This window comes from Chaetodon trifascialis, chromosome 19, assembly GCF_039877785.1.
Source record: "Chaetodon trifascialis isolate fChaTrf1 chromosome 19, fChaTrf1.hap1, whole genome shotgun sequence".
NCBI lineage: Eukaryota > Metazoa > Chordata > Actinopteri > Chaetodontiformes > Chaetodontidae > Chaetodon > Chaetodon trifascialis.
Window position 1 is genome coordinate 9,673,573 of NC_092074.1, and position 19,590 is coordinate 9,693,162.

General features: G+C 45.4%; 1 protein-coding gene across 1 annotated transcript; it reads right to left on the minus strand.

The window, feature by feature from the left end:
- Window positions 1–6,508: 6,508 nt before the first annotated feature.
- Window positions 6,509–18,902, minus strand: lrfn5b (leucine rich repeat and fibronectin type III domain containing 5b). Its single transcript, XM_070987924.1, has 6 exons — window positions 18,221–18,902; window positions 12,007–12,923; window positions 11,038–11,212; window positions 9,617–9,950; window positions 8,365–8,665; window positions 6,509–8,217 (listed from the first exon to the last, which is right to left on the minus strand). The coding sequence occupies exons 2-6, from the start codon at window positions 12,895–12,897 to the stop codon at window positions 7,522–7,524; spliced, it is 2,397 nt and encodes a 798-aa protein (XP_070844025.1). The 5' UTR covers window positions 12,898–12,923; window positions 18,221–18,902; the 3' UTR covers window positions 6,509–7,521.
- Window positions 18,903–19,590: the final 688 nt, after the last annotated feature.

The window sequence follows — 19,590 nt, forward strand, 5'->3', positions numbered from 1 at the left end:
GCCGAAATACACAGTCACGTGGTGCTGGATGTAAATAAATCCTGAGGCAAACAACCAGCAGAGTAAACATTAAATTGTATGCGCTAATATTCAGTTTAAATCTTCATATAATGTAAGACATGCTCATTTAAGCCCATTAAAGGTGAGCAAATGTTACTCTGCAAATACAGACTTGTACAAATGGACTTCATCCTCAGTTACATACAGTGGAAGCCTGTCAGTGACTTTAACTCCCCCATTGCTCGACCACAGAGCCGATGTGATGGTTAGGCATGCAGACTGGCATAACTCAGCTCCATCCAATCTGTAGGTCAAATCTCTGAATGTAAATCTGTTCTGGACACGTTTAAAACCTCTTGAAGTGCCTTTTTTTTCTGCGGTGAGCACAGCAAGAGATGCTATTTCCATGCAGAAAATATGTTGCCAAGGTAACAGAGGAGAGAGTGAGAGTGTGTGTGTGCGTGTGAGAGAGAGAGCGAGAGAGGAGCTGAGATACCCAGTGAATACCAGGACTGCCGCTGCAGACGTCGAGCACAGCGCTCCACCCTGTCAGCGTTGCTACAGTGGATTTTCGAGCCGTGTACATCACTCGTTGCACATCTGAAGGCCGTCTATGAATGCTCTAAATGTCAAGACAGTTGGGTTTTATTTCTGTCTCCATTTGCTCAAGTGTCACACCAAAGAACAGTACAGGTTGTTATTCATCGTTCAGTTTCCTGCTCTTTCTACACCTCACCCTCTTTTTCACCTCTGGTCCTCTTATCAGCTCTCTTTTCCCTCTCTTAGTCTGTCTCCACCTAAATATAGACTGCCTCTCTCTTTCCTCTGCCTCAGTTTCAGTCTCTCCGTCTGTATACACCTGTCTCCTCTCTCATCCTCTCTCTGTCTGTCAAACTCAAAACTGCTTCATCTGCATGGCCATAATTAACCACGCTGTTGCGAAAGTAGGTTGCGCAAGGTTTACAATGTAAGTATAATAATTCACAATTCAAATGGCAGGAAGTGGTTTGCACATTACACCACTACGACTCACCACCTAATCATCACGGGATTAATCATTTAGGTCATTTGTCATGCAAAGCAAGCCAAAGGGAAAGAAAAAAAAAAAGCTGGCTCTCCAAGTGTTAGGAATGGCTGCTTTTCTCTGTTTCACATCATTATAAACTGAAATGAATTTTTGGATTTGAATCATTGGTTGGACAAAACAAACAATTTGAATATTTGATGTTGGGCTCTGAGAAATGTTGACGGGTTTTTTGGCTTTACTAAATGATCATCTGATTTCAGAGGTTGAACATGATTAAGTACACTAACTCTTAAGCACAGTTTTGAAGTACTTTAAATGACTATTTCCATTTTATGCTATACATTATACTTTTATTCCATTTCATTTCAGAGGGAATTATTGTACTTTTTACACATTTATCTGACTGCTGTAGTTATCATTAGTCCGATGTGATGTCTTAAAATGTCTTGTTTTGTCAGTCCAAAACTCAAAGATATTGGTTTTATATCATATAAATCACAGAAAAGCAGAAGATCCCCACATTTAAGAGGCTGAAAACACCATTTTGTTGCATGAAAAATAACTGAAATGATAAATCTATCATCAAAATAGTTGGCGATTAAGTTTCTGTCAATCGACTAATGGATCAGCTGACTAATTGTCAGCAGTGTCTAGTTGGGCTCCTTGTCACATTTCACTTTAGGTTTCATTTGAATAACTGTTTGAGGCCGAAAGAAGATCTAATATAAAAACCAATGATTGCAGAAATAAATGCTAATTTGTGGAGCAGAATGTTTCACACGTACTGTAAATGCATTCTACAGCTACTACTTGTGTACCTTTACAGTAGTATAATTCATAATGGTATATTAAAAAATTTAGAATTTTTACTCATCTCGGAGTCCTTTGAAAATTGTTGTATATTTACTTCCATAAAGGCTTTGAGTACTTCATCCACCCCTGACAGATTAAAAAACAGATTAATCAATCATGAAAATAGCGCTTTGCGGCCCTACACAGCACATTATAATGAGAGTGCTTTGAAGTCTGAGAGCGTGTCGAGTTTTATTTTGGTAGAGAGCTCGCTTCTTCTTACTGTCTTCAAACAGACTGCAGTGTAGCATTAAGTGTTGCTCAGTCTGTAAGGCTTGTTTGTGGCAGACGGACTCTTCTCTGGGTTGCCGGGTTTGTCTGTGTCCACCAGTCTCAATGACAAAGTTGTGATCACACTCACTTTGTTTTCAGTGTCTGCTTGTGCTCAGATAATCTGCCACTTGCAACTGTCTGTTCAGTGCTTAACAGCGTTGGCTTCCCTTTGCGTTTTTGTTGCACGGTAGACATTCTTTGTCCTCATTTGATTGGTCCAGATTGTGTGAAGCTTGTACTACACTAGTCAACACTAGTCTCTAGTCCCCTGTGCCTCAGTCTCTCCTCCCATCAAGCCACCAGACGTCAATCACAAATTGACCTTAATTTGATCATGCTTCATCTCAGGATCCTCATCACGTCCTAGCTTCGTTCCACCCGGTCACTAAAGGTGAGATCTCTTCAAAAGAGCGTAGCCATTGCATCTACATTTCAAATCTCTCGCTGTAGGGCTGTGCAGAGATGTTAGCGGCCTACAGGTTCTAATCTACATCATCAAACATAGTCACAGTTAGATCAAAAGACCTTTAAAGCCTTGTTTATGAAGAGCTACCTGACATTCTCAATTTTCCCCGAAGTGGCTGCGTCCCATCAGCTGCAGCGGGTGACAACTGATCAAACAATAGCTGTGAGGCCATGTGCGCTGTTATTTTCTGCCCATATCCCCATGTGTGTTAGCGTGTATGCTTTATGTGCCCAATTAACGTGAAATTCACGTTAAACGCAACACCATGATTTGATATCTCAACTTAACAAGCACACTTCGATGTGATCACTCTGAGCAATAAATAAGATTAGCGCACAGAAACACAGACAATTCATAATCCTGGTGTGAGCTGGTTATGAAAGCCCTAAAGCCAAGCAGATGTGTGTGTGTGTGTGTGTGTGTGTGTGTGTGTGTGTGTGTGTGTGTGTGTGTGTGTGTGTGTGTGTGTGTAAAATTTATTCAGAGATGGGCGAGTGCAATGCAGCCAGTAGCATGTTATAGTTTCGGACTACTTGGTGCTTGTGAACAAAATAATATGCCCCACGACCTCCCAACAGCTTCCTATCCTCCATTACCAGAGGCCTGAAGCGATAACAAGATTAGCATAAGCACTTTTAGTAAGTCACAGTGAATGGGATTCTTAAAGAGGCTTAAACTGTCCCCCCTTCACCGGCGGCTGATAGATAGTTGGGAGCTGACTGGCACATCTGCTTGCTTGCTGCTGTTCTCTTAGTGATCCCCAACATTGGCAAATCAATGAGAGATCCATCACTGGGGACACTCAGTGCACAGACAGAGAGCAAATCACTTCTATAAGTGATAGCAGCTATCAGGCAAATGGGCAGAAAATGGTTCCTAATGGTGCCTGGTATGTCTGGTGTAAACTGCAGCCAGCCTCTTTGTCGTCCATCACCCTGGAGCATATGTAACCGAAAGACGGGAGGCAGCAGGAGAGGAGAGGAAGAGGAGGAAGCATCTGTTCGTTCAGCATGGGAACCCCTTGGGGGGGCACCACGATAATCTGAGTTCACGTCAAACCAAATCTGGTATCTGTGCGGTGTCACTTAGTAAGTCTGCGTGTCAAACAGTGGAAGTCACTCAGTCAGCACCCCTGGTGTGTGACCTTCACTCAGCCGACACCTCTACTTTCTAAGTACTACTTTTCAGAAATGCTCGCTCATATTCTCTCTCGGCTTTGTCAAAAACCCTGTTGGTAATTGAGGCATAGTTGACACAAAAGCTGAGATCATAAAAAATGAATGACTCCCAACCCTCCTCTAAACCCCTTGAAGTCGGGCACAGGAGACCACTGGTCAAAAGTGGAGTAAAGAAGTTTTTGGTGTGAGCAACTGACATCATAGCAGGACACTTGGCGGCGAGAGATGTCAGCTTTAATCATGAGTTTGACTAGACAGTAACAGTTGGTGCTGAGTAAACAAGGAAGTCTTTAGTTTAGATTTGACCATTTCAATTATCTTCCCCTTTGCCCAGACTGCTGTTTTCCCAGAAACAGTAATCACATTCACTATTAATGAGCCATGATGTTCATCCTGGACCCATTTACTCCTCTCAATAATGCATACTCTTTGGAATTGCCTGTGCATATTTTACACGGTGCAGCCCCCTCTATGTGCTCCCCCTAAGAGGGTTATCATTGGTGTTTTGGACAGATACGCTATCTGGCCCCGGGCTCTGTCTACGTGTACTCCCCAGGATAATGCTTGCCAGGGGAACAATGTCTCAGTTGTGACACTGACTGAGGCCGCCTGCTGTGCAAAGATAATGAAACACTGAGCTGCAGCATGGAGAGCAAAAGGTGCTAACACACTTGATGAAGGACCTCAGTCTTCTTCGATTAAGCATTCATATTACCCCTCTCTAACTGTGTTTCTAATAAGCTCTTCAGTTTGTTGAAATAGGCCCAACGATCTCTTTAAATAAGACAATTGACCACAAATTGGACACATCAATGCCCCAATGTGATTTTTCTACATCATGATTGTCATTAAAAGCAGGCAATTGTGGCGTCGGAGACCATGTTGGTTTAAGTGCTCTGTAAAGGGACTCGTTCTGTCAGAACCAACTGAAAGTCACACAAAGGAATGAAAAGCCCATTAGCAATGACAGCAGAAAATGAATTTAATCAGCGGAACATTGACGCTACGATTGAGAAGGAGGACGGGGGCGGGGGTGGAGTTCGGGGGAGTTAATCAAAATGCTTCTGACGATCGCTCTGACCCCCGTGGCATTTGAGCTGCATATCAAATCAGCCCAGACTGAGGAGGGATTGGCCAGCGTGTTTGTAGAAGGCAGGTCAGACTCAGGAAGACTGGCAGCTTCAGCTCTCAAGTGGGCTGATTGGCGGGTGGGGGGTTTGGATGTGAGCGAGGGTTGTTCAGGAGCATGGCAGGACTCTTGAGAGAGAAGTGAGTCAGCATGATGCAAGACAGTACACTGGAGGGTGGGGTGGGGGTGGGGGTGGGGGGGTCAGATGGTGGTGAGGGGAGGAGGAGGACTAGACAAGGGCCAGGAAACACATTATAGGGGTTTGCAAAGAGGGTCAGGCTTGTGCAGTGTTGTGAAGGGGAGCGTGCGGTTCTGATCTGGCCACAGGGCTCTCTCCGCTCTGCTCATTGCCAGACCTCCAGCAGAGGTCTATCATCCACACTCACCCCACCACTGCCCGCTCCTCCCCCCTCATCCCCTTTGTGAAGGTGCACTGAATACCGAACAGCCAGAGGCTGCATGGCTGGCTTACAAAGGATGCTCTTTTCTCTGTCTCCTGCACTCCTCGTTCTGTTTCGCTCTACACTCTTTCTTTCTCTCGGCTCCCTGTGCCCTCTTCCTCTCGTCTCCCTTTCTCCGTGTCTGAGCTGTCTCGCTTTCTTCTCTGCACCTCGCACTCCCTCTCCATTTCCTCATCCTCACCCCTGCCTCTCCGCCTCCCACCCTCCTCGGCGTATTTGTTTCACAAAACCCTCCATCTACTCTTCTGTGCTTCACCTCCTCTCCTCCCCTCGTTTTCCTCGTCTCCCTCTCTCTACCCTGAAATGCATCTATTATTAACATACACCTCTGGCTCTTGCCAAAGACTGAACCAAGGTTCAGGCCAAGATACTCGGCATTTTAATCACCCATAATGAGCAAGAAATAATGAATAAAGGGCTTGAATCCAGCCTGTTTGGGTGACAGCAATTAATTTTTGTCTTAAATACTGTATGTGCAGCTCATCTTAACAGGTTGTCCCTGCACCGTGTTGTATTTTCAAACCAATATGCTGTATCCCTTGAGGTGCGTGTATGTAGAAATCAATGAGGCCGCATCCGACCACCAACATACACAGTGAATCAGAGCTCATATTCCAGCAGATAATGCATATCATGTCAGCGCTGCTATCAGGGACACATTACTGTAACTGTAGAATTAGTCGTGCACGGGTTCCCACTGCGGAGGTTGTGTTAAACCTCTCCTGCGGCAGGTTTCCGCAGTGGCTACCGTCCGAGGGCACAGGCACGGCGCTGTCAGACAAGCGAGGAGATGCGCAAGCAAGAGGCATCCCCGGTGACTAGCATGGCCTCTTTTCATCATGTGCTTCCCTCTTCTCTTTGAACAAACATAAGGGCTCAGGGCAGGATACTGTCAGAGGTCCACCACTCGCAGAGAAAGGGGAATTGTGTTGCTGCAATAGCACTGAAACCCCAAATTCATTACCAGTTTGGCTGGTGGAGCTTGCTGAACTCAGGGATGCATCTATTGTTTTGCTCTGAAACAACATTACAGCACAGAGAGGGTCCGCTCTCTAGTTCTGATGTGGGAAATGTGAGAATTAACAAAGCCGGCTGAAAATGAGATAAGTCTGAGTATTTATGTCCCTTTTATCACTGGTTTATTTATACTGGTAAACATCAAACAGAAACAACAGCAAAATCAAGAGCTGACGTCCTCCCATACTGGTGATTATTGATTCTCTTACATCGACAAGTTAATTTACAACGGTTGTCATTGGCGTGACATGATAACGTCAGTAAGTAAAAAATATGGAAATAAACCATTCCTCTGGCTCTCATCCATACCTAATATCAGATTACTTCCCGCGCCTGTCATGCCATTGGTGTTGGTTCAATTGTCGCTCAAATCAGTCATGACAGGAATCCTATCAGAGTTGAGTCTTTATGTAATTATGTGATAAAAATGTATTGATTCAAACCGGAGGGCAGTATTAGGCTGAGTCGACTTGTGCCACAAAAATACTGCATTGTGCCGCGTATGGGAGTGTTGGGATGAAAAGATGGAGCGCTGTCTGTCTACTACATTCTGTTCCAACACCTCTGGGATGTAAAGCACATTCATAATCTCTCCAAATCACCGCCAAGGTAATTAAGACATGTCACCGTCTGTCTGTAGAGCTGGAAACAAGAGTCATGTTCAAAGTCTACAGAGATTGTATCACTTTAAGTAACAGGCAATGAGACTGTGAGTATAATAACCCCACCCCCTGCACATGTTGGTCTTTGCTATAATACAGTATGTCCAGGTTACTGCATTCAATACCACATGAACACTTATGCTTGTATTGAGATATACAGTATCTCACACAATTTAACGTTTTTGTACATGGAGTTGTTTTATACATTGTTGTGCCTTTCATCAAAGTTTGATCAAACGTCGTTATAAAGAAGACTTTGATAGGTTATAAGGTAGAAAACAAATGTGAAATGTTGCCCATAACCCTGTATGCCTGCCTCGCCCCAAAATATATGAGAAAGGCTCACAGGTCCCTCGATAGAGAGCACAAAAGCTCAAAGCAAGGCATAAAATCCCCGTCTGTTTCACCACAAATCCAATCCAAGAAAACAAGGGAACGCAGGTCATAAACTCCAAATCATAAAGTGCTCTCCAGAAGCCACTCAGACCTGGAGAGCTTGTCCCTGGCCCGGTGAATGTTTGTTGTGCTCTCGAGCTGAGGCAGCTCTCCGCTCATCGACAGGCTCCGTTTGGAGCGCAGACTGGCCCCCGTTTTGGGGTAGGCCACATAGCAGCGCTCCCTGTGTGAGTCTGCATTAAGGGAGTGCCGGCGGTTCACCCTCATGCTCCCTGCAGGCACAGTCATGTAATGTTGAGGGGCCTGGTGGGGCCTCGGACCCCTGGGAACAGTAGTCCATTTGGTGGGCTGGCCGGGAATAGCTAGAGCTACGGCAGTGGCCATTTTAACCTCTGACGAGTTATTCCGGTTCATGTTATCGAGCTCAACATCTGCCTGGGCTTCAGCTCGGCGAGCCTCTGAGGGTTTTGGTGGAGCACTGGAACGTTTGGGCCTCGGAGCTCCCGGGGAGGCCGGGTGCCAGCTGTGGCTGGCAGCAGAGGAGGAGACAGTGCAGTCCGGGACGGAGGGTTTGGTGGTGGCTACAACGACCGGGGGTCTCTGCTTGGTTGGTTCCGGGGGCGGCAGGGCAACTCTGAGGGAGTCCTTGTCATTCTTCTCTGGGCGCAGGACCTGCTTGGAGAGGGATTTGGGAATCCCACAGCCCTGTAACTGTCCATCGCTGCTCAGTGACCGAATATCCCCCATCTCCAGAGCCTGACATGACAAGAGACAGGAGACAGGAGACAAGTATAGGAAGAGAGATAAGAATGAGAGGCAATTCTATTAGACACACTGTTTCCATATCAATAGACATAATGAACAGAGAAAAGAACAGAACAGAGGGAATTATGCCAAACTGACCTTATCTGCATCTCCTTGGTTACACACCCGGTAGCGCACAATGAGGAAGATGATAAAAGCGAGCACTGAGGCCACAATAATCCCTCCAATGATAACCACAATGGTGCCACCAAGAAACTGGGACTGCATGAAATGGCATCTCAGGTACTGCGGCTCTGTGGTGAAGTGGATACAACCAATCACCCTGGTGGCGGTCAGCGAGGTCACCTGGTCATCGTAGATGGCCAGCACGCACAGGTCGTAGTTTGTGCCAGCCGCCAGGTTGTTTACCATGATGCTCTTACTGGCCGGGGGAATCATTCTGCAAGGAGAAAAAGGTTCTGTGAATTCTGACATAGATTAGGGAGGGTTAAATGAAAGTAGACAGAAGCAAATCAGATTATCCATCTTACTGTTTTGTAGGGATGAAATGACATGACAATCATTTGTCTCTCGGGGGGGGGGGCTATTTAACATCTGTCTGGGCATAATCTTTTGTGACATTTGATTTATTCTCTGCAGCATCATTACTGATAAAAGGTTGCTTTCATTCACTGGGGAGGCCGGATGCCTCCATTTGTACACAACATTGGGATTACTGAGCAAAGTCTCTCATGTCTCCTGAATTCAGGAGCCATTGCTGAACGCCATATGTGTTGTTGACTTCGAAGCTCCTTTGGAGAACAGGGGTCTGTGTGATGATCCTATCATATCACAGTGATTAGCACTAAATACGGAGGGTGGGGATAAAAAGAACACTGTGTACACCAGTTTCTCAGATGGACATGTGCGAAGCCTCAAATGCTTTTTGTAAAACACTGATTGGCGACTCTTTCATCTCCTATCAGCAGTGCTGACATTCTGTTTTGATTTTGTTGATTAAGCATTATCAAGGCTTCGCACATAGTAAACGATAACGCTCCGGCGAGGGGGAATTATGAGACAAAGAATGCAAAGTCAGATACAGTGCAAGTCTGTCTTCCTGATGGGATTAATAGACACCACAAATAATCATGTGGACAGGCAGGTCCAGTTCTTAATGACTTAATATCCAAAGGGATTTAAGCATTCAAAGTAGACTATGAAGGTAAAACATGGGTCAGGAGAATTTTTAGAATATGATTCAAATCAGTTCAGGGTTATTTGCATATATTCTGATTCAGATTTAAGGTTTGTTTACTACATTAAATTGCATTATTTGGGCAGTATTTATTTTTCACTTCACCTCATGAGTTCATGCTTCATATTAACCCAGTGGGTCATGTCTGTTTACCTGTAAACCAGTGAATCATCATAGGTGCCATTGTATTGGATCTGGAACATGCGTATTCCAGGAATACTCCTCTGGAAGTTAAATTTGACCAGGGCAGAGGTGGACGTGGCTTCAGCAATTACAACTTTCTTCTCCTGGCTCGTCTTCGCGTTCCCCAGAGGCAACCCTCCAGCCTCTGCCCCCGTCTTAGTCACTGTGGCGATATCTGATGATCCGGGGTCGGGCTCCCGCTCTGCGACTGTGTTGTTGGTGAAATGAGGGAGTTTAGCAATGACTAGATCCACCGTCTGCTGGGCCTCACCTGCTGGGTTGGACGCCACGCAGGTGAAGGAACCTGGAACACAAAATAATTTGATTATTATCCTTCCTAGTTTCCATATATATAGACACACACACACATACACACACACACACACATATATATACATACAATTACTGTGGGGCAGAAACATGCATTGAAATTGCAATAAAAACATGAAATCATATACGTATGAAGCCCTCAAAGTCCTGAAAGATGATTGTCTTTATCTTGACAACATAAGATAAAAAACACAAAAAACAAAAATATTATCGTTCATTCACTTTTCTGCTTTTTTGGCGAGAGTTGGATGATCGGGTTGATACCAGTCTCATATCTGTTAAATATAAGGCTACAGCCAGCAGCGGGTTAACTTATCTTAGCATTTTGGGCAGAGCAAAATCAGCCTGCCAGCACATCTAAAGCTCACTAATTAGCATGATATATCTCTTGTGCGTAATCCATACAAAAACCTTTGTGGCAAAACAATGAACGGTGGTATTACTGGAGTTTTGTCATCACCATGAAATTGCTCCCGGCCAAGATGGAGTATAGCTAACAACTCCCCCCTCAATAAAACCTCAACTTTTCATTTTTACAATGAAGTTTTTGTATGGATTAGAAAAGTTATGATGTGTTCATTAGTAAGCTTAAGAGGTGCTGGTAGGTGGATTTTGTTCCACTTGGACAGAGCCGAGCTGGCTTCTTCCCCCTGTTTACAGTCTGCTAAGCTAATCCAATTGGTTGCTGGCTATACTGCAGCTTCATATTTAATAGACAAACATGAGAGTGGTATCAATCTTCTCATCCAACTCTCAGCAAGCAAGCAAGCAAATAAACCTAGCTCCCAAAATGTCAAACCATCTAAGTTAAATGCTGCTTTAATCACTAAAACATAAAGCTGTCATAAAGTATGTTTTTTGCATGAAAACTTAGCCAAGGTGAAAAAGTCATTTGTCATTCCACTCTTAAATCAGTGTGCGAGCCAGCGCTCTCCCACACTCTAAGATTTATCACCTGATGTAGACACATACTTAAATCCTACGGTCTTCTGTGTACACAAGCAAACAACTAATTTTGTTCAGTCAACAACACAAGCACAGCCACCGGGGTGTAAACAGACCAGAGTCCTTAACAGTGCTGATGAGGATGTCCAGCGTGCCGTCTGTGTGGACCATGGCCCTGGAGGAGTTGGACATAAGGCGTCCGTCAGGGGCGATCCAGTGGATAATAGGGTCGGGGTCGCCCCTGGCCTTACAGCGCAGAGTCACACTCTGACCCTCCAGAGCTCGTAGCTCCTGAAGCAGTGGGAGGAGAGGCAGTTAGTGGGAGGACTTTAGCATATGTTAAATGCAGAGACACACTTATTAGATAAGGCACTAAATCCCAACACAGCAAACAAGCACTTATCCATTAATGAATATACTGAATAACTGAGATATTCTAATCAATGCCCATATTGATGATGTTGTGTTTTAAACATATATTCCCTGTAAATATAATGAAAAGCTGACCATTGTCATGATATTGAATTGCCATGGTTATGAAGGCAGGATAATCAATATGACAGTCCTTTAGAGTGTATATGATGGAGTCCCATTAAAAAATCATTTTCTCTGGAATTATGCAAAAGAAGTCTGTTGAATGTAAATGAGAGGCTGTAGTTATTTGGCAAGGATTTGATCAGATAATTTTGTTTGGATGCATGAATCAAGGGCTAAATCACTGTAAGCTTTCAGTGTGTAATAAGAGCTTCACCACAGATCCATCATAAACCTGCAAATAGCTTTATTAAAACTGAAAATCCTGCTAAAGAACTTCTCTAAAAACTCTCCACAGGCCACAATTTGATTACATTTTTTAAGTAAGTCCTATATATTTTACAATATTCAGTTAGCTGAATGGCGCAGATGAGTCCCACAAGTCTTGTAAGACTCCTCTGGCTTGCAAAGCTAATATTTGGTGTGACAGTCAAAGAAAGCACAAAGTGCCACCTTGGATTTAGCTGAGACAGAATCCAGTGTCGGGTTCAGAGAGTGTACAGTAGTGCGTGTTAGGTCTTACAGTGCACCGCTCCATTTGGAGATTATACCTGAGAGTGCCTGGTGATGAGAGGAGGCTCACACAGGAACTCTTCCTCTGAAACAGTCCAGAAATAGCGTCCGGCGAGGTGTTGCGGTGAGGCGCAGGTCTCCAGGTCATCCTCCCTCCGTAACCTCCGCAGCCAGAGCAGCTCACAGTTACACCTCAGCGGGTTCCCTCCAAAGCTCAATGCAAACGAGGAAGGCCCCATTATCCCAGAGGTGGCCAGGACCCCTGCTCTTTGGAAAATCGGGTCCGGAGGAAGCTTCTGAAGCTTGTTGGAAGTCACGTCCAGCCTCTTGAGCTTCTGCAGCCCAGAGAAGGTGCCCTCTGGGATGTAGCTGATCATGTTGTGGTCCAAATTGAGAGTGTGGAGATTAGACATCCTCTGAATAGCCACCCATGGCGCACTTTCCAAGTTGTTGTAGGATAAGTCCAGCTCTTCCAGTGCTGTCAGATCATTAAAGGCCCCAATCTGGATGTGGGTGAGCTGGTTGTTGTTAAGGATGAGGTGGTGCAGCTTGGACATGCCGCTGAAGGTGTCGTTGGTGATGCGGCTAAGCCGGTTGCTATCGAGGTGAAGGGCTCGTAAGTTCTCCAGGTCTTTGAAAGCATGAGGCGTGATGGAGCCGATAGTGTTACGAGAGAGAGTCAGGTCCACCAGCTTGGTCATGTTGGCGAAGTCTTTGCGTTTGATGCTGGTTACAAAGTTATCCCCAAGACGCATCTCCACCGTGTGCCTGTCGATGTTCGGAGGCACAAACAGAAGCCCCTTTTTGTCGCACAAAGTCGCCAGGTTGGGGTTCAGCATCTGGCAGACGCAGCGTTTGGGGCAGATCTGAACTTTGTGGGCCTTCACAGCCACACCGAGGACTATCAGATAAACCAGCAGAGACTCCATTTGGCTTTTCAGTCAGGTTAAAACACCTAAAAAAAAAAAATCAAAGCAAAAAGAGAAAAAGAGAAGGACACACTCTGTATTAAGCAGTTAAGCATGAAATCTGCGATTGGAATTTGTATCACCTTTATCAAACTGTCATTTTTGTAGCCGGGTATTCACACATGCAAAGAGAACTGGACGACTCCGTTCTGTAACGCTGAAGCGTTTCCGCTAGATTTTGAAACACTATCATTGCCAGCTCACAGCTAAGATTTACAGAGATTCCAAACTCTGAGCAGGAAGCTGAGCGAGTCAATGCCTGAACAAACAATAAATGCTGTGCAATTAGACATGAAACTAATTAATCACCGGCAAACTTGAGAGTGAAGCAGCCCCGGTAATCTTGTGTGATTTTTGTGACAGCTCTCCTTCTTAGCTCCTGCTCCCTCGATCATCCTTTTTTGATATGATAATGCCAGGCCTTTTATGTTTGTGTACAGAGGGATGAAAGTCTAGACTGGCAGTCCTGGGCCTCATCAGAATTAGACTGATACCTCCCAGGATCATATCGCCAATAGGAAGGGATGATTGGGCCCAGTGCCTCAGCGGGGATGTGCTATGCCTTGCTATTGATTTTCTCTCTGCTCTCTCTGCTGCTACTCTTACTTATGACACAACTGAGATGAGGGATAAGGAGGGATCCATTTGATGAATCCTGAGACCTTGTCAGGGATATAGCATGTCATAAAACTAAGACAGTGGAGATCAGATCACAGCTCTGCAGGTGCACCGCACAATGTACCGGAGCGAGTGTGACATTAGCTGTGATTATTTTTAGAACTGAAATTTAGTGTCATTTTGGTTGAACATGCAATATTCAACCCTCTGGGCGTCCCATTACAGCACACAGAAAGGCACACCAATCCAATCAAACGCACTGAACAAGAGATCCAATCCCACAACTATAGTAAAAATCCAAAGGCTAACCTTTAAATACCGAAGAGAATGGCTGATTTATGATTATAGCTTTCTGTGGTTTGCTGGTAATGCCTCCATTGTCGACGTTGGGTCTTGGAGAGTGTGCATAAAAATCTCGCCGCAGCATTGGGCCTGCCAACTGAGTACCTTCATGCTTCAAAAGCTTCTGTTGCACTGGAGCTGTGACACAGCTCACGGTGTAATAACCTTGACAGTCGGAGTATGAGGAAAATATCTTCGAGTTAAGAAAACATCAGACAGGATGGGAGTGACATGCTTGCCATGTGGGGGTACGTTTTAATGTGAGAGGGGGAGTGAAGGGAGCCTGGTGGCATCCGCTGACAACAGTTGCGTTTTGACAGCTGGGTAAAATGTATCACAGCGCGACAAGGAGGCAGGAAAGAGGTCGCCTTAAAGTGGCCCATAATAGCAAAGGGAGGAATGAGATCATTGAAAAGAGCACGCCGGCTGTGACATTTTCATGAATACTGCTGATCAAGCAGCAATGAATCAATGTCTTGCTCGACCCATTTTTACAAGGGACAACTTTACCGAGTCACACAGGAGCCCTGTTTTGTGGATTGTACTGTGGGGTTCAGTGCTGCAGGGATCTGAGCTGGTGCTAAATGGACTGCGGAGTCATCATTAGATGTTGTCATGACTCTCCTTAAAGACACGCACATTTCAATGACAAGGAGTGCTGCAAAGTTATGCGTAGTGGTGCCTAATATGTGGAAACTTCAGTATCTATTTTTGGTGTGTGCGCGCGCATCGGGGGAGTGTACGAAAGCTGAGGTGTATGCAAGTGTGTCCGTGTTGGTGTGCCAACCTTCTGCTCTGACTCTGAATGGCACGGCCTCTGGATGTGCAATGAGGCGGAGAGGACCTGCTACTTCCAGACTCGAATGGCGCTGAAGACGTGATATTGATTCACTCTGCAGAGATGGGGCTTTTTTCGCTGCTGAAAACTCAGCCAAACGTGAAGAGAATGGTTGCAACGGTAATCCCTACAAAATTCGTTCTGTGAGGACAAAAGGACAGCCCCTCGCTGGTGAGACAGGGCAGGAAATATCTGTTGCTGTCTCCCTAATTTGCATTTAATTATGGTTGTTCCACAGAAATTTGCATAACAGGTTGCACTCATCAAGTACATGAACAAATAAGTAGATAATCAATCAATGCATTCATCAATCACGTACTTCATCTTTAAATGTCACACCCCCAGAAAATCATTATCCTCCAGGTTGGGCTGTTCATTATGGTGAGGCGACTTGGGAGGGCCACAAATAAACAAGAAAACAGTTAATCTACTGATGCATTAACAATAATCTCCTTCTTAGTCAATCAAATGTTCGTTTACTACCTCTGAGCAGGTCTTTTCGTCCTCAGAGAACAGAACAGACTGACAGCACACACCCACACACACACACCAGTGGGTGGATTTGTGCCTAATAGAGGTAGCTCACTACACAACAACCCCCAGCAATGGAGACAGACATTCACGCGCAGCAGCAGTACACTGTAGGAGAGGATATCTATGGTCTCCCTGGGGCAGCATTCGGCAAGAAAAGCCTTATGCAGCATGCTGCATGCCAATCGTCCAGTGAGGTCATGGGGGATATGTTTTCAGATGGTCTAACTTATGCTGGAGCTCATGTGAGAAAGCCTCTGCAATCCACGTCTGGGCAGGGAATCAGGGAAAGCAGCCCTGCAAGAGGAAGTTAATGAGATGAAGTCTGCTTGGTATGCCTCCACGCAGGTCGACGCGATGGCACATGGCAGCGTCTCGGCCCTGCCTCACCTGGGTTACTCTGGGAAGAAGCAGCCGGATGTTGGCTTCTGCCAAAAATAAGCTCTGTTGTGTCAAGGAGGTAAACTGATGCTGCAACACGGTGGTAAAATGGTATCGACAAAGCAGTGAAAAGGGTCCTCAGCCCGCCTGCTTTATGAGACCAAATGGAGCTGCTGCGCCTGCTGAAGTGGATCATATTTTGACTGAGCTGGTAGAAATTCCATTTTGTCGGGTAAATGCTCGCTGTAGCCCGAGTCCAAACATCCTGACCAAACACTGATGCTGTTATGGACCGTCTAACCAACACATCTGTGTTTGTGAATGTGGGTATGTGCTGTGACACCCTTTTCCTACACTGTGTGCCAATGTTAGAATGCGATAGCTCTTGGGTGACAGCCTTGATGCCATGGCAACACAGAAAACGTCAGTTTTGGGTGAGATTTAATCAGTGGCTCATTTTCACATCACCTAATAATATTTAGAACAAAGAGTCCTCTCTGGAAGAAAGGGCCTTGACAATTGAAGTTCTGGTTGCGGGCCACAGCAGACTCATTGTACCATTTATGACCCTGCCGTGATGAGGAGGGAGAAGATTGTACTCTCGGCTAATTTGGTATTGGATTCAGTGTTTGGAGTGATTGAATCATGACTGTTTTTCCAGTCTTGCACGTAATAAAAAACCTAAATGACTTGATGTAGAACTCTGAAGTACTTGAAATTATTTTTTCACTCAGACAAGTTTGTGTGTGTGCATGTGTGCCAGGGGGATAGCATACTAAGCAGACCCCACTGCATCAATAGAAGTGCTGTTCATCAGCATTTACAACTCGCCCCTGTAATTCCAAGTGTTTTCCTTCACACACTATCACAGGAAATTCAGCGATACCTTGATATGCTGGATAGCTCCTGACTGGAGCATCGGTCCAACAAATAAACAAACAAACACAGAAAACACTCTTTGTAGACGCTGCCTCGCATTGATGGAGGAGACTGAGCTGCCCAAATTTAAATGCTGATCACTGACTTTGGATCTTAATTCTTGCACCGTTGTGACATGCCCTGATGTGAGGGGGCTTATGACCAGGGATTTTCTGGCAGAGACAGGAATGCAGAATCTGTGAACACCACCTCTGAATATCAATATGGCCTCCGTAAGTGAATATTCTGCACAGTATGGGCCCGCAGGTCTGTAGACTTTGAAATAAGCCAATTCCCAAGTGCAATTTCAGGTGCAGGAAGTGTAAGGAAAAGTAAAATCCTGATCTCTCTTTGTGACAATACTATGCTCTGTTACATGGGAGTTTCTTCCCGTTACGGTCTAAATGTGGGGGAATAGGGACAGCCAGAATGAAATCCACGATCACTGCGCTCATTGACTCATTTTCCCTCTTTCAAAGATCCTCGGGACCCTGTCCCTGACCCTCACACAGCCACAAAATGGCTAAATAATTCATAATCTTCTCTATTTATTGTATTGTGTAATCAAAAAGCAACTCACATACACACATATGCACAACATGTGGACCAGGTGTGTGAGTATGTGTGTGTGTGTGTGTGTGTGTGTGTGTGTGTGTGTGTGTGTGTGTGTGTGTGTGTGTGCCTGCATGCAAGTTTGTGACTGTCAAACAATCTCAAGTGTTTCAAGTCTTCATGAAGCACGTCTTCAGCCAAAACACAAGCTTATTTTGTGGTGTGTAAAAATTTGGGTCAGTGAATGTAGAGCTGGTCTGCAGAGCAGCCTCAGTGTTCGGGAGCCACACATCACTCCCCTGCTATCAGTGAAAGGTAGCAGCACATCAGCTACATCACTGAGTGCATTAACATAGCAGTAAGAGCAAATAGAAGCAGCAAAATGAGGCGTGGGCCCGATTTCACTGGTGTAGCAGTTACAATGGTGCCTCAGGCACTCATGAATAATAAGATACGTGATAACTAACACTCGACACAAGACAGGACCATTATACCTCATCCTTTATAAAAAATCACCCGGGCCATATTTTCACCTGTCTTCATCAGTCACCTGCAACACATTCCCCTGCCCACACACTTATCCCATTATCTATTTTCTTACTTATGCTAATTTGGACTTCATCGCACCTTAATGACTGATGTGCTATTTGCATATCAGCCAGGGTTTAACCACAGCACAGAGCAGACTATCACAGGACCCTCTGTGCTGATAAAACACACAATAAATCAAAGAAACATCTCTCATCTGAAAGCAATCTTATCTTGCACGCATCCGAGAGCGGGCTGAATAATGGCCACGTTAGGCATGATTCTCAGTTTCACCTGTAGGGAGAAAAATGCCAGCACAGAATGCAGCCAAGTGGACATAAAAACGCTATCAGACGGCGTTCCTTGGCAATTGAGGAGCTTTTTTGACCTTGCGGTACAGGTCTTGGGCTGGTGGGTTACGGCCACAACCCCTGGCACAAGGGAAAATCTGAACCCTTTAGATGGGTCCTGAGAGAAGTACTTCAAGTCAATATTGCGCCTCTCGACAGACGTTCCCCAAAAGAGTTCAGAGGCTACAATTCACACCAATTAGAGCCTATAAAATATTGAGTTTACCTTGCAGATGAAACATGAAGCCAAGTCAAAGGAGGGTGGGTTTGAGCTGATTTGCTCCCAGGGGGGCTGAGAGCATTCTGAGAGAGGCTCGCCTAAAATGGGACCGACGGCGCCTCTTGGAGATTATTCAGGTGTCCCGAAACACGCGTCTTGGCTCCTATAACATGTGACGGCCTGCGAAACCAGCGATGCCCTTCAAGAAATCCATGACCAGCAGATAAAGGACGACTCCTCTCCGATCCCCTCACACCGGAGAAATGTAACCCAGCGTCCCCCTTTCGAGAAAAACACTGGAAAACGCAACCTGCAGGGTCCCGGTGTGGCTTCGAGGCTGCAGCTGTGCGGGATCGCCGCTACTGCGCATCCGCCCGCATGCACCTCCAGAAGAGAAAACGCCTTTGTAGCGACGGGCTGCTTTTAATATCTACAGCGCTGTGAGTGACTGGTGCCGCGCTCAATTCAGCCAGATGTTGGTATCGCTTTCACGGGCTTTTGCTGGCGACGCAGGGCTCAGTGCGAGTTAATCCAGATTGACTGAAAGGTTGCTGCCATAATATGCACCCCCCCTCTCTCCTTCTGCCCCCGGACTACTGTCAACCACCGACCCGGCTCCATTTCTGACCAGAGGTGCTGTGCTCGGAATGGTAATCAGTGCGCTCCGAGCTGCACAGAGACCATTTGTGTGCATAGACAGATGCAGTGCCTCCCAGCCTATCTCACAGGCAGGCATCATAATTTATTCATGTAGATTGAACTCCACTGCACGAAAATGCAGTTGCCCTATAATATTCTCTCAAAACTATATTCAGTTTTTTAAGATCAGAAATGGATATCAGATTAAGACTTACAGGAGATGAAAAATATAACCAACAAGAGTGTTATTTAAAATGCATCCACTCCTTTGGAAGAAACCTTTGGTGCATGCATCTATAAAGCCAAATGGCAGCCTATAGCTGAATATCCCTGCATGTTTTACATAGATTATTGGCAAGAAAGTGTTGAGTTGGCTGAAACTGTAAGCCCTGGCTCCCTGTGGGTCTGCTTGGCACTCCACCCATCACTATCTGATGCAATGATCCTTTGGCCTTTAGTGCAAGTTGGCAAAGTAGCCTTTATGTTCATAAGTCTAGAACAGTGCAGCAGCGCAGAGGTCTTCTCGCAGACTCAGTGTTTTTTATCCGTAAGAAGAATGAACTCCACTTCTTCCGGGGCCTCATGGCACTTTGAAATAGGTGTTCGTTGTCATTTGCAGAATAACCCTGAGGATTTCTACCCCAGATCAACAGATCCATCCAGTTACAACACATCCACTTGAGATCAATAGGAATCGCCTAAGTGGTTTCAGCATAGTTATTCAAATCTGTATTGGC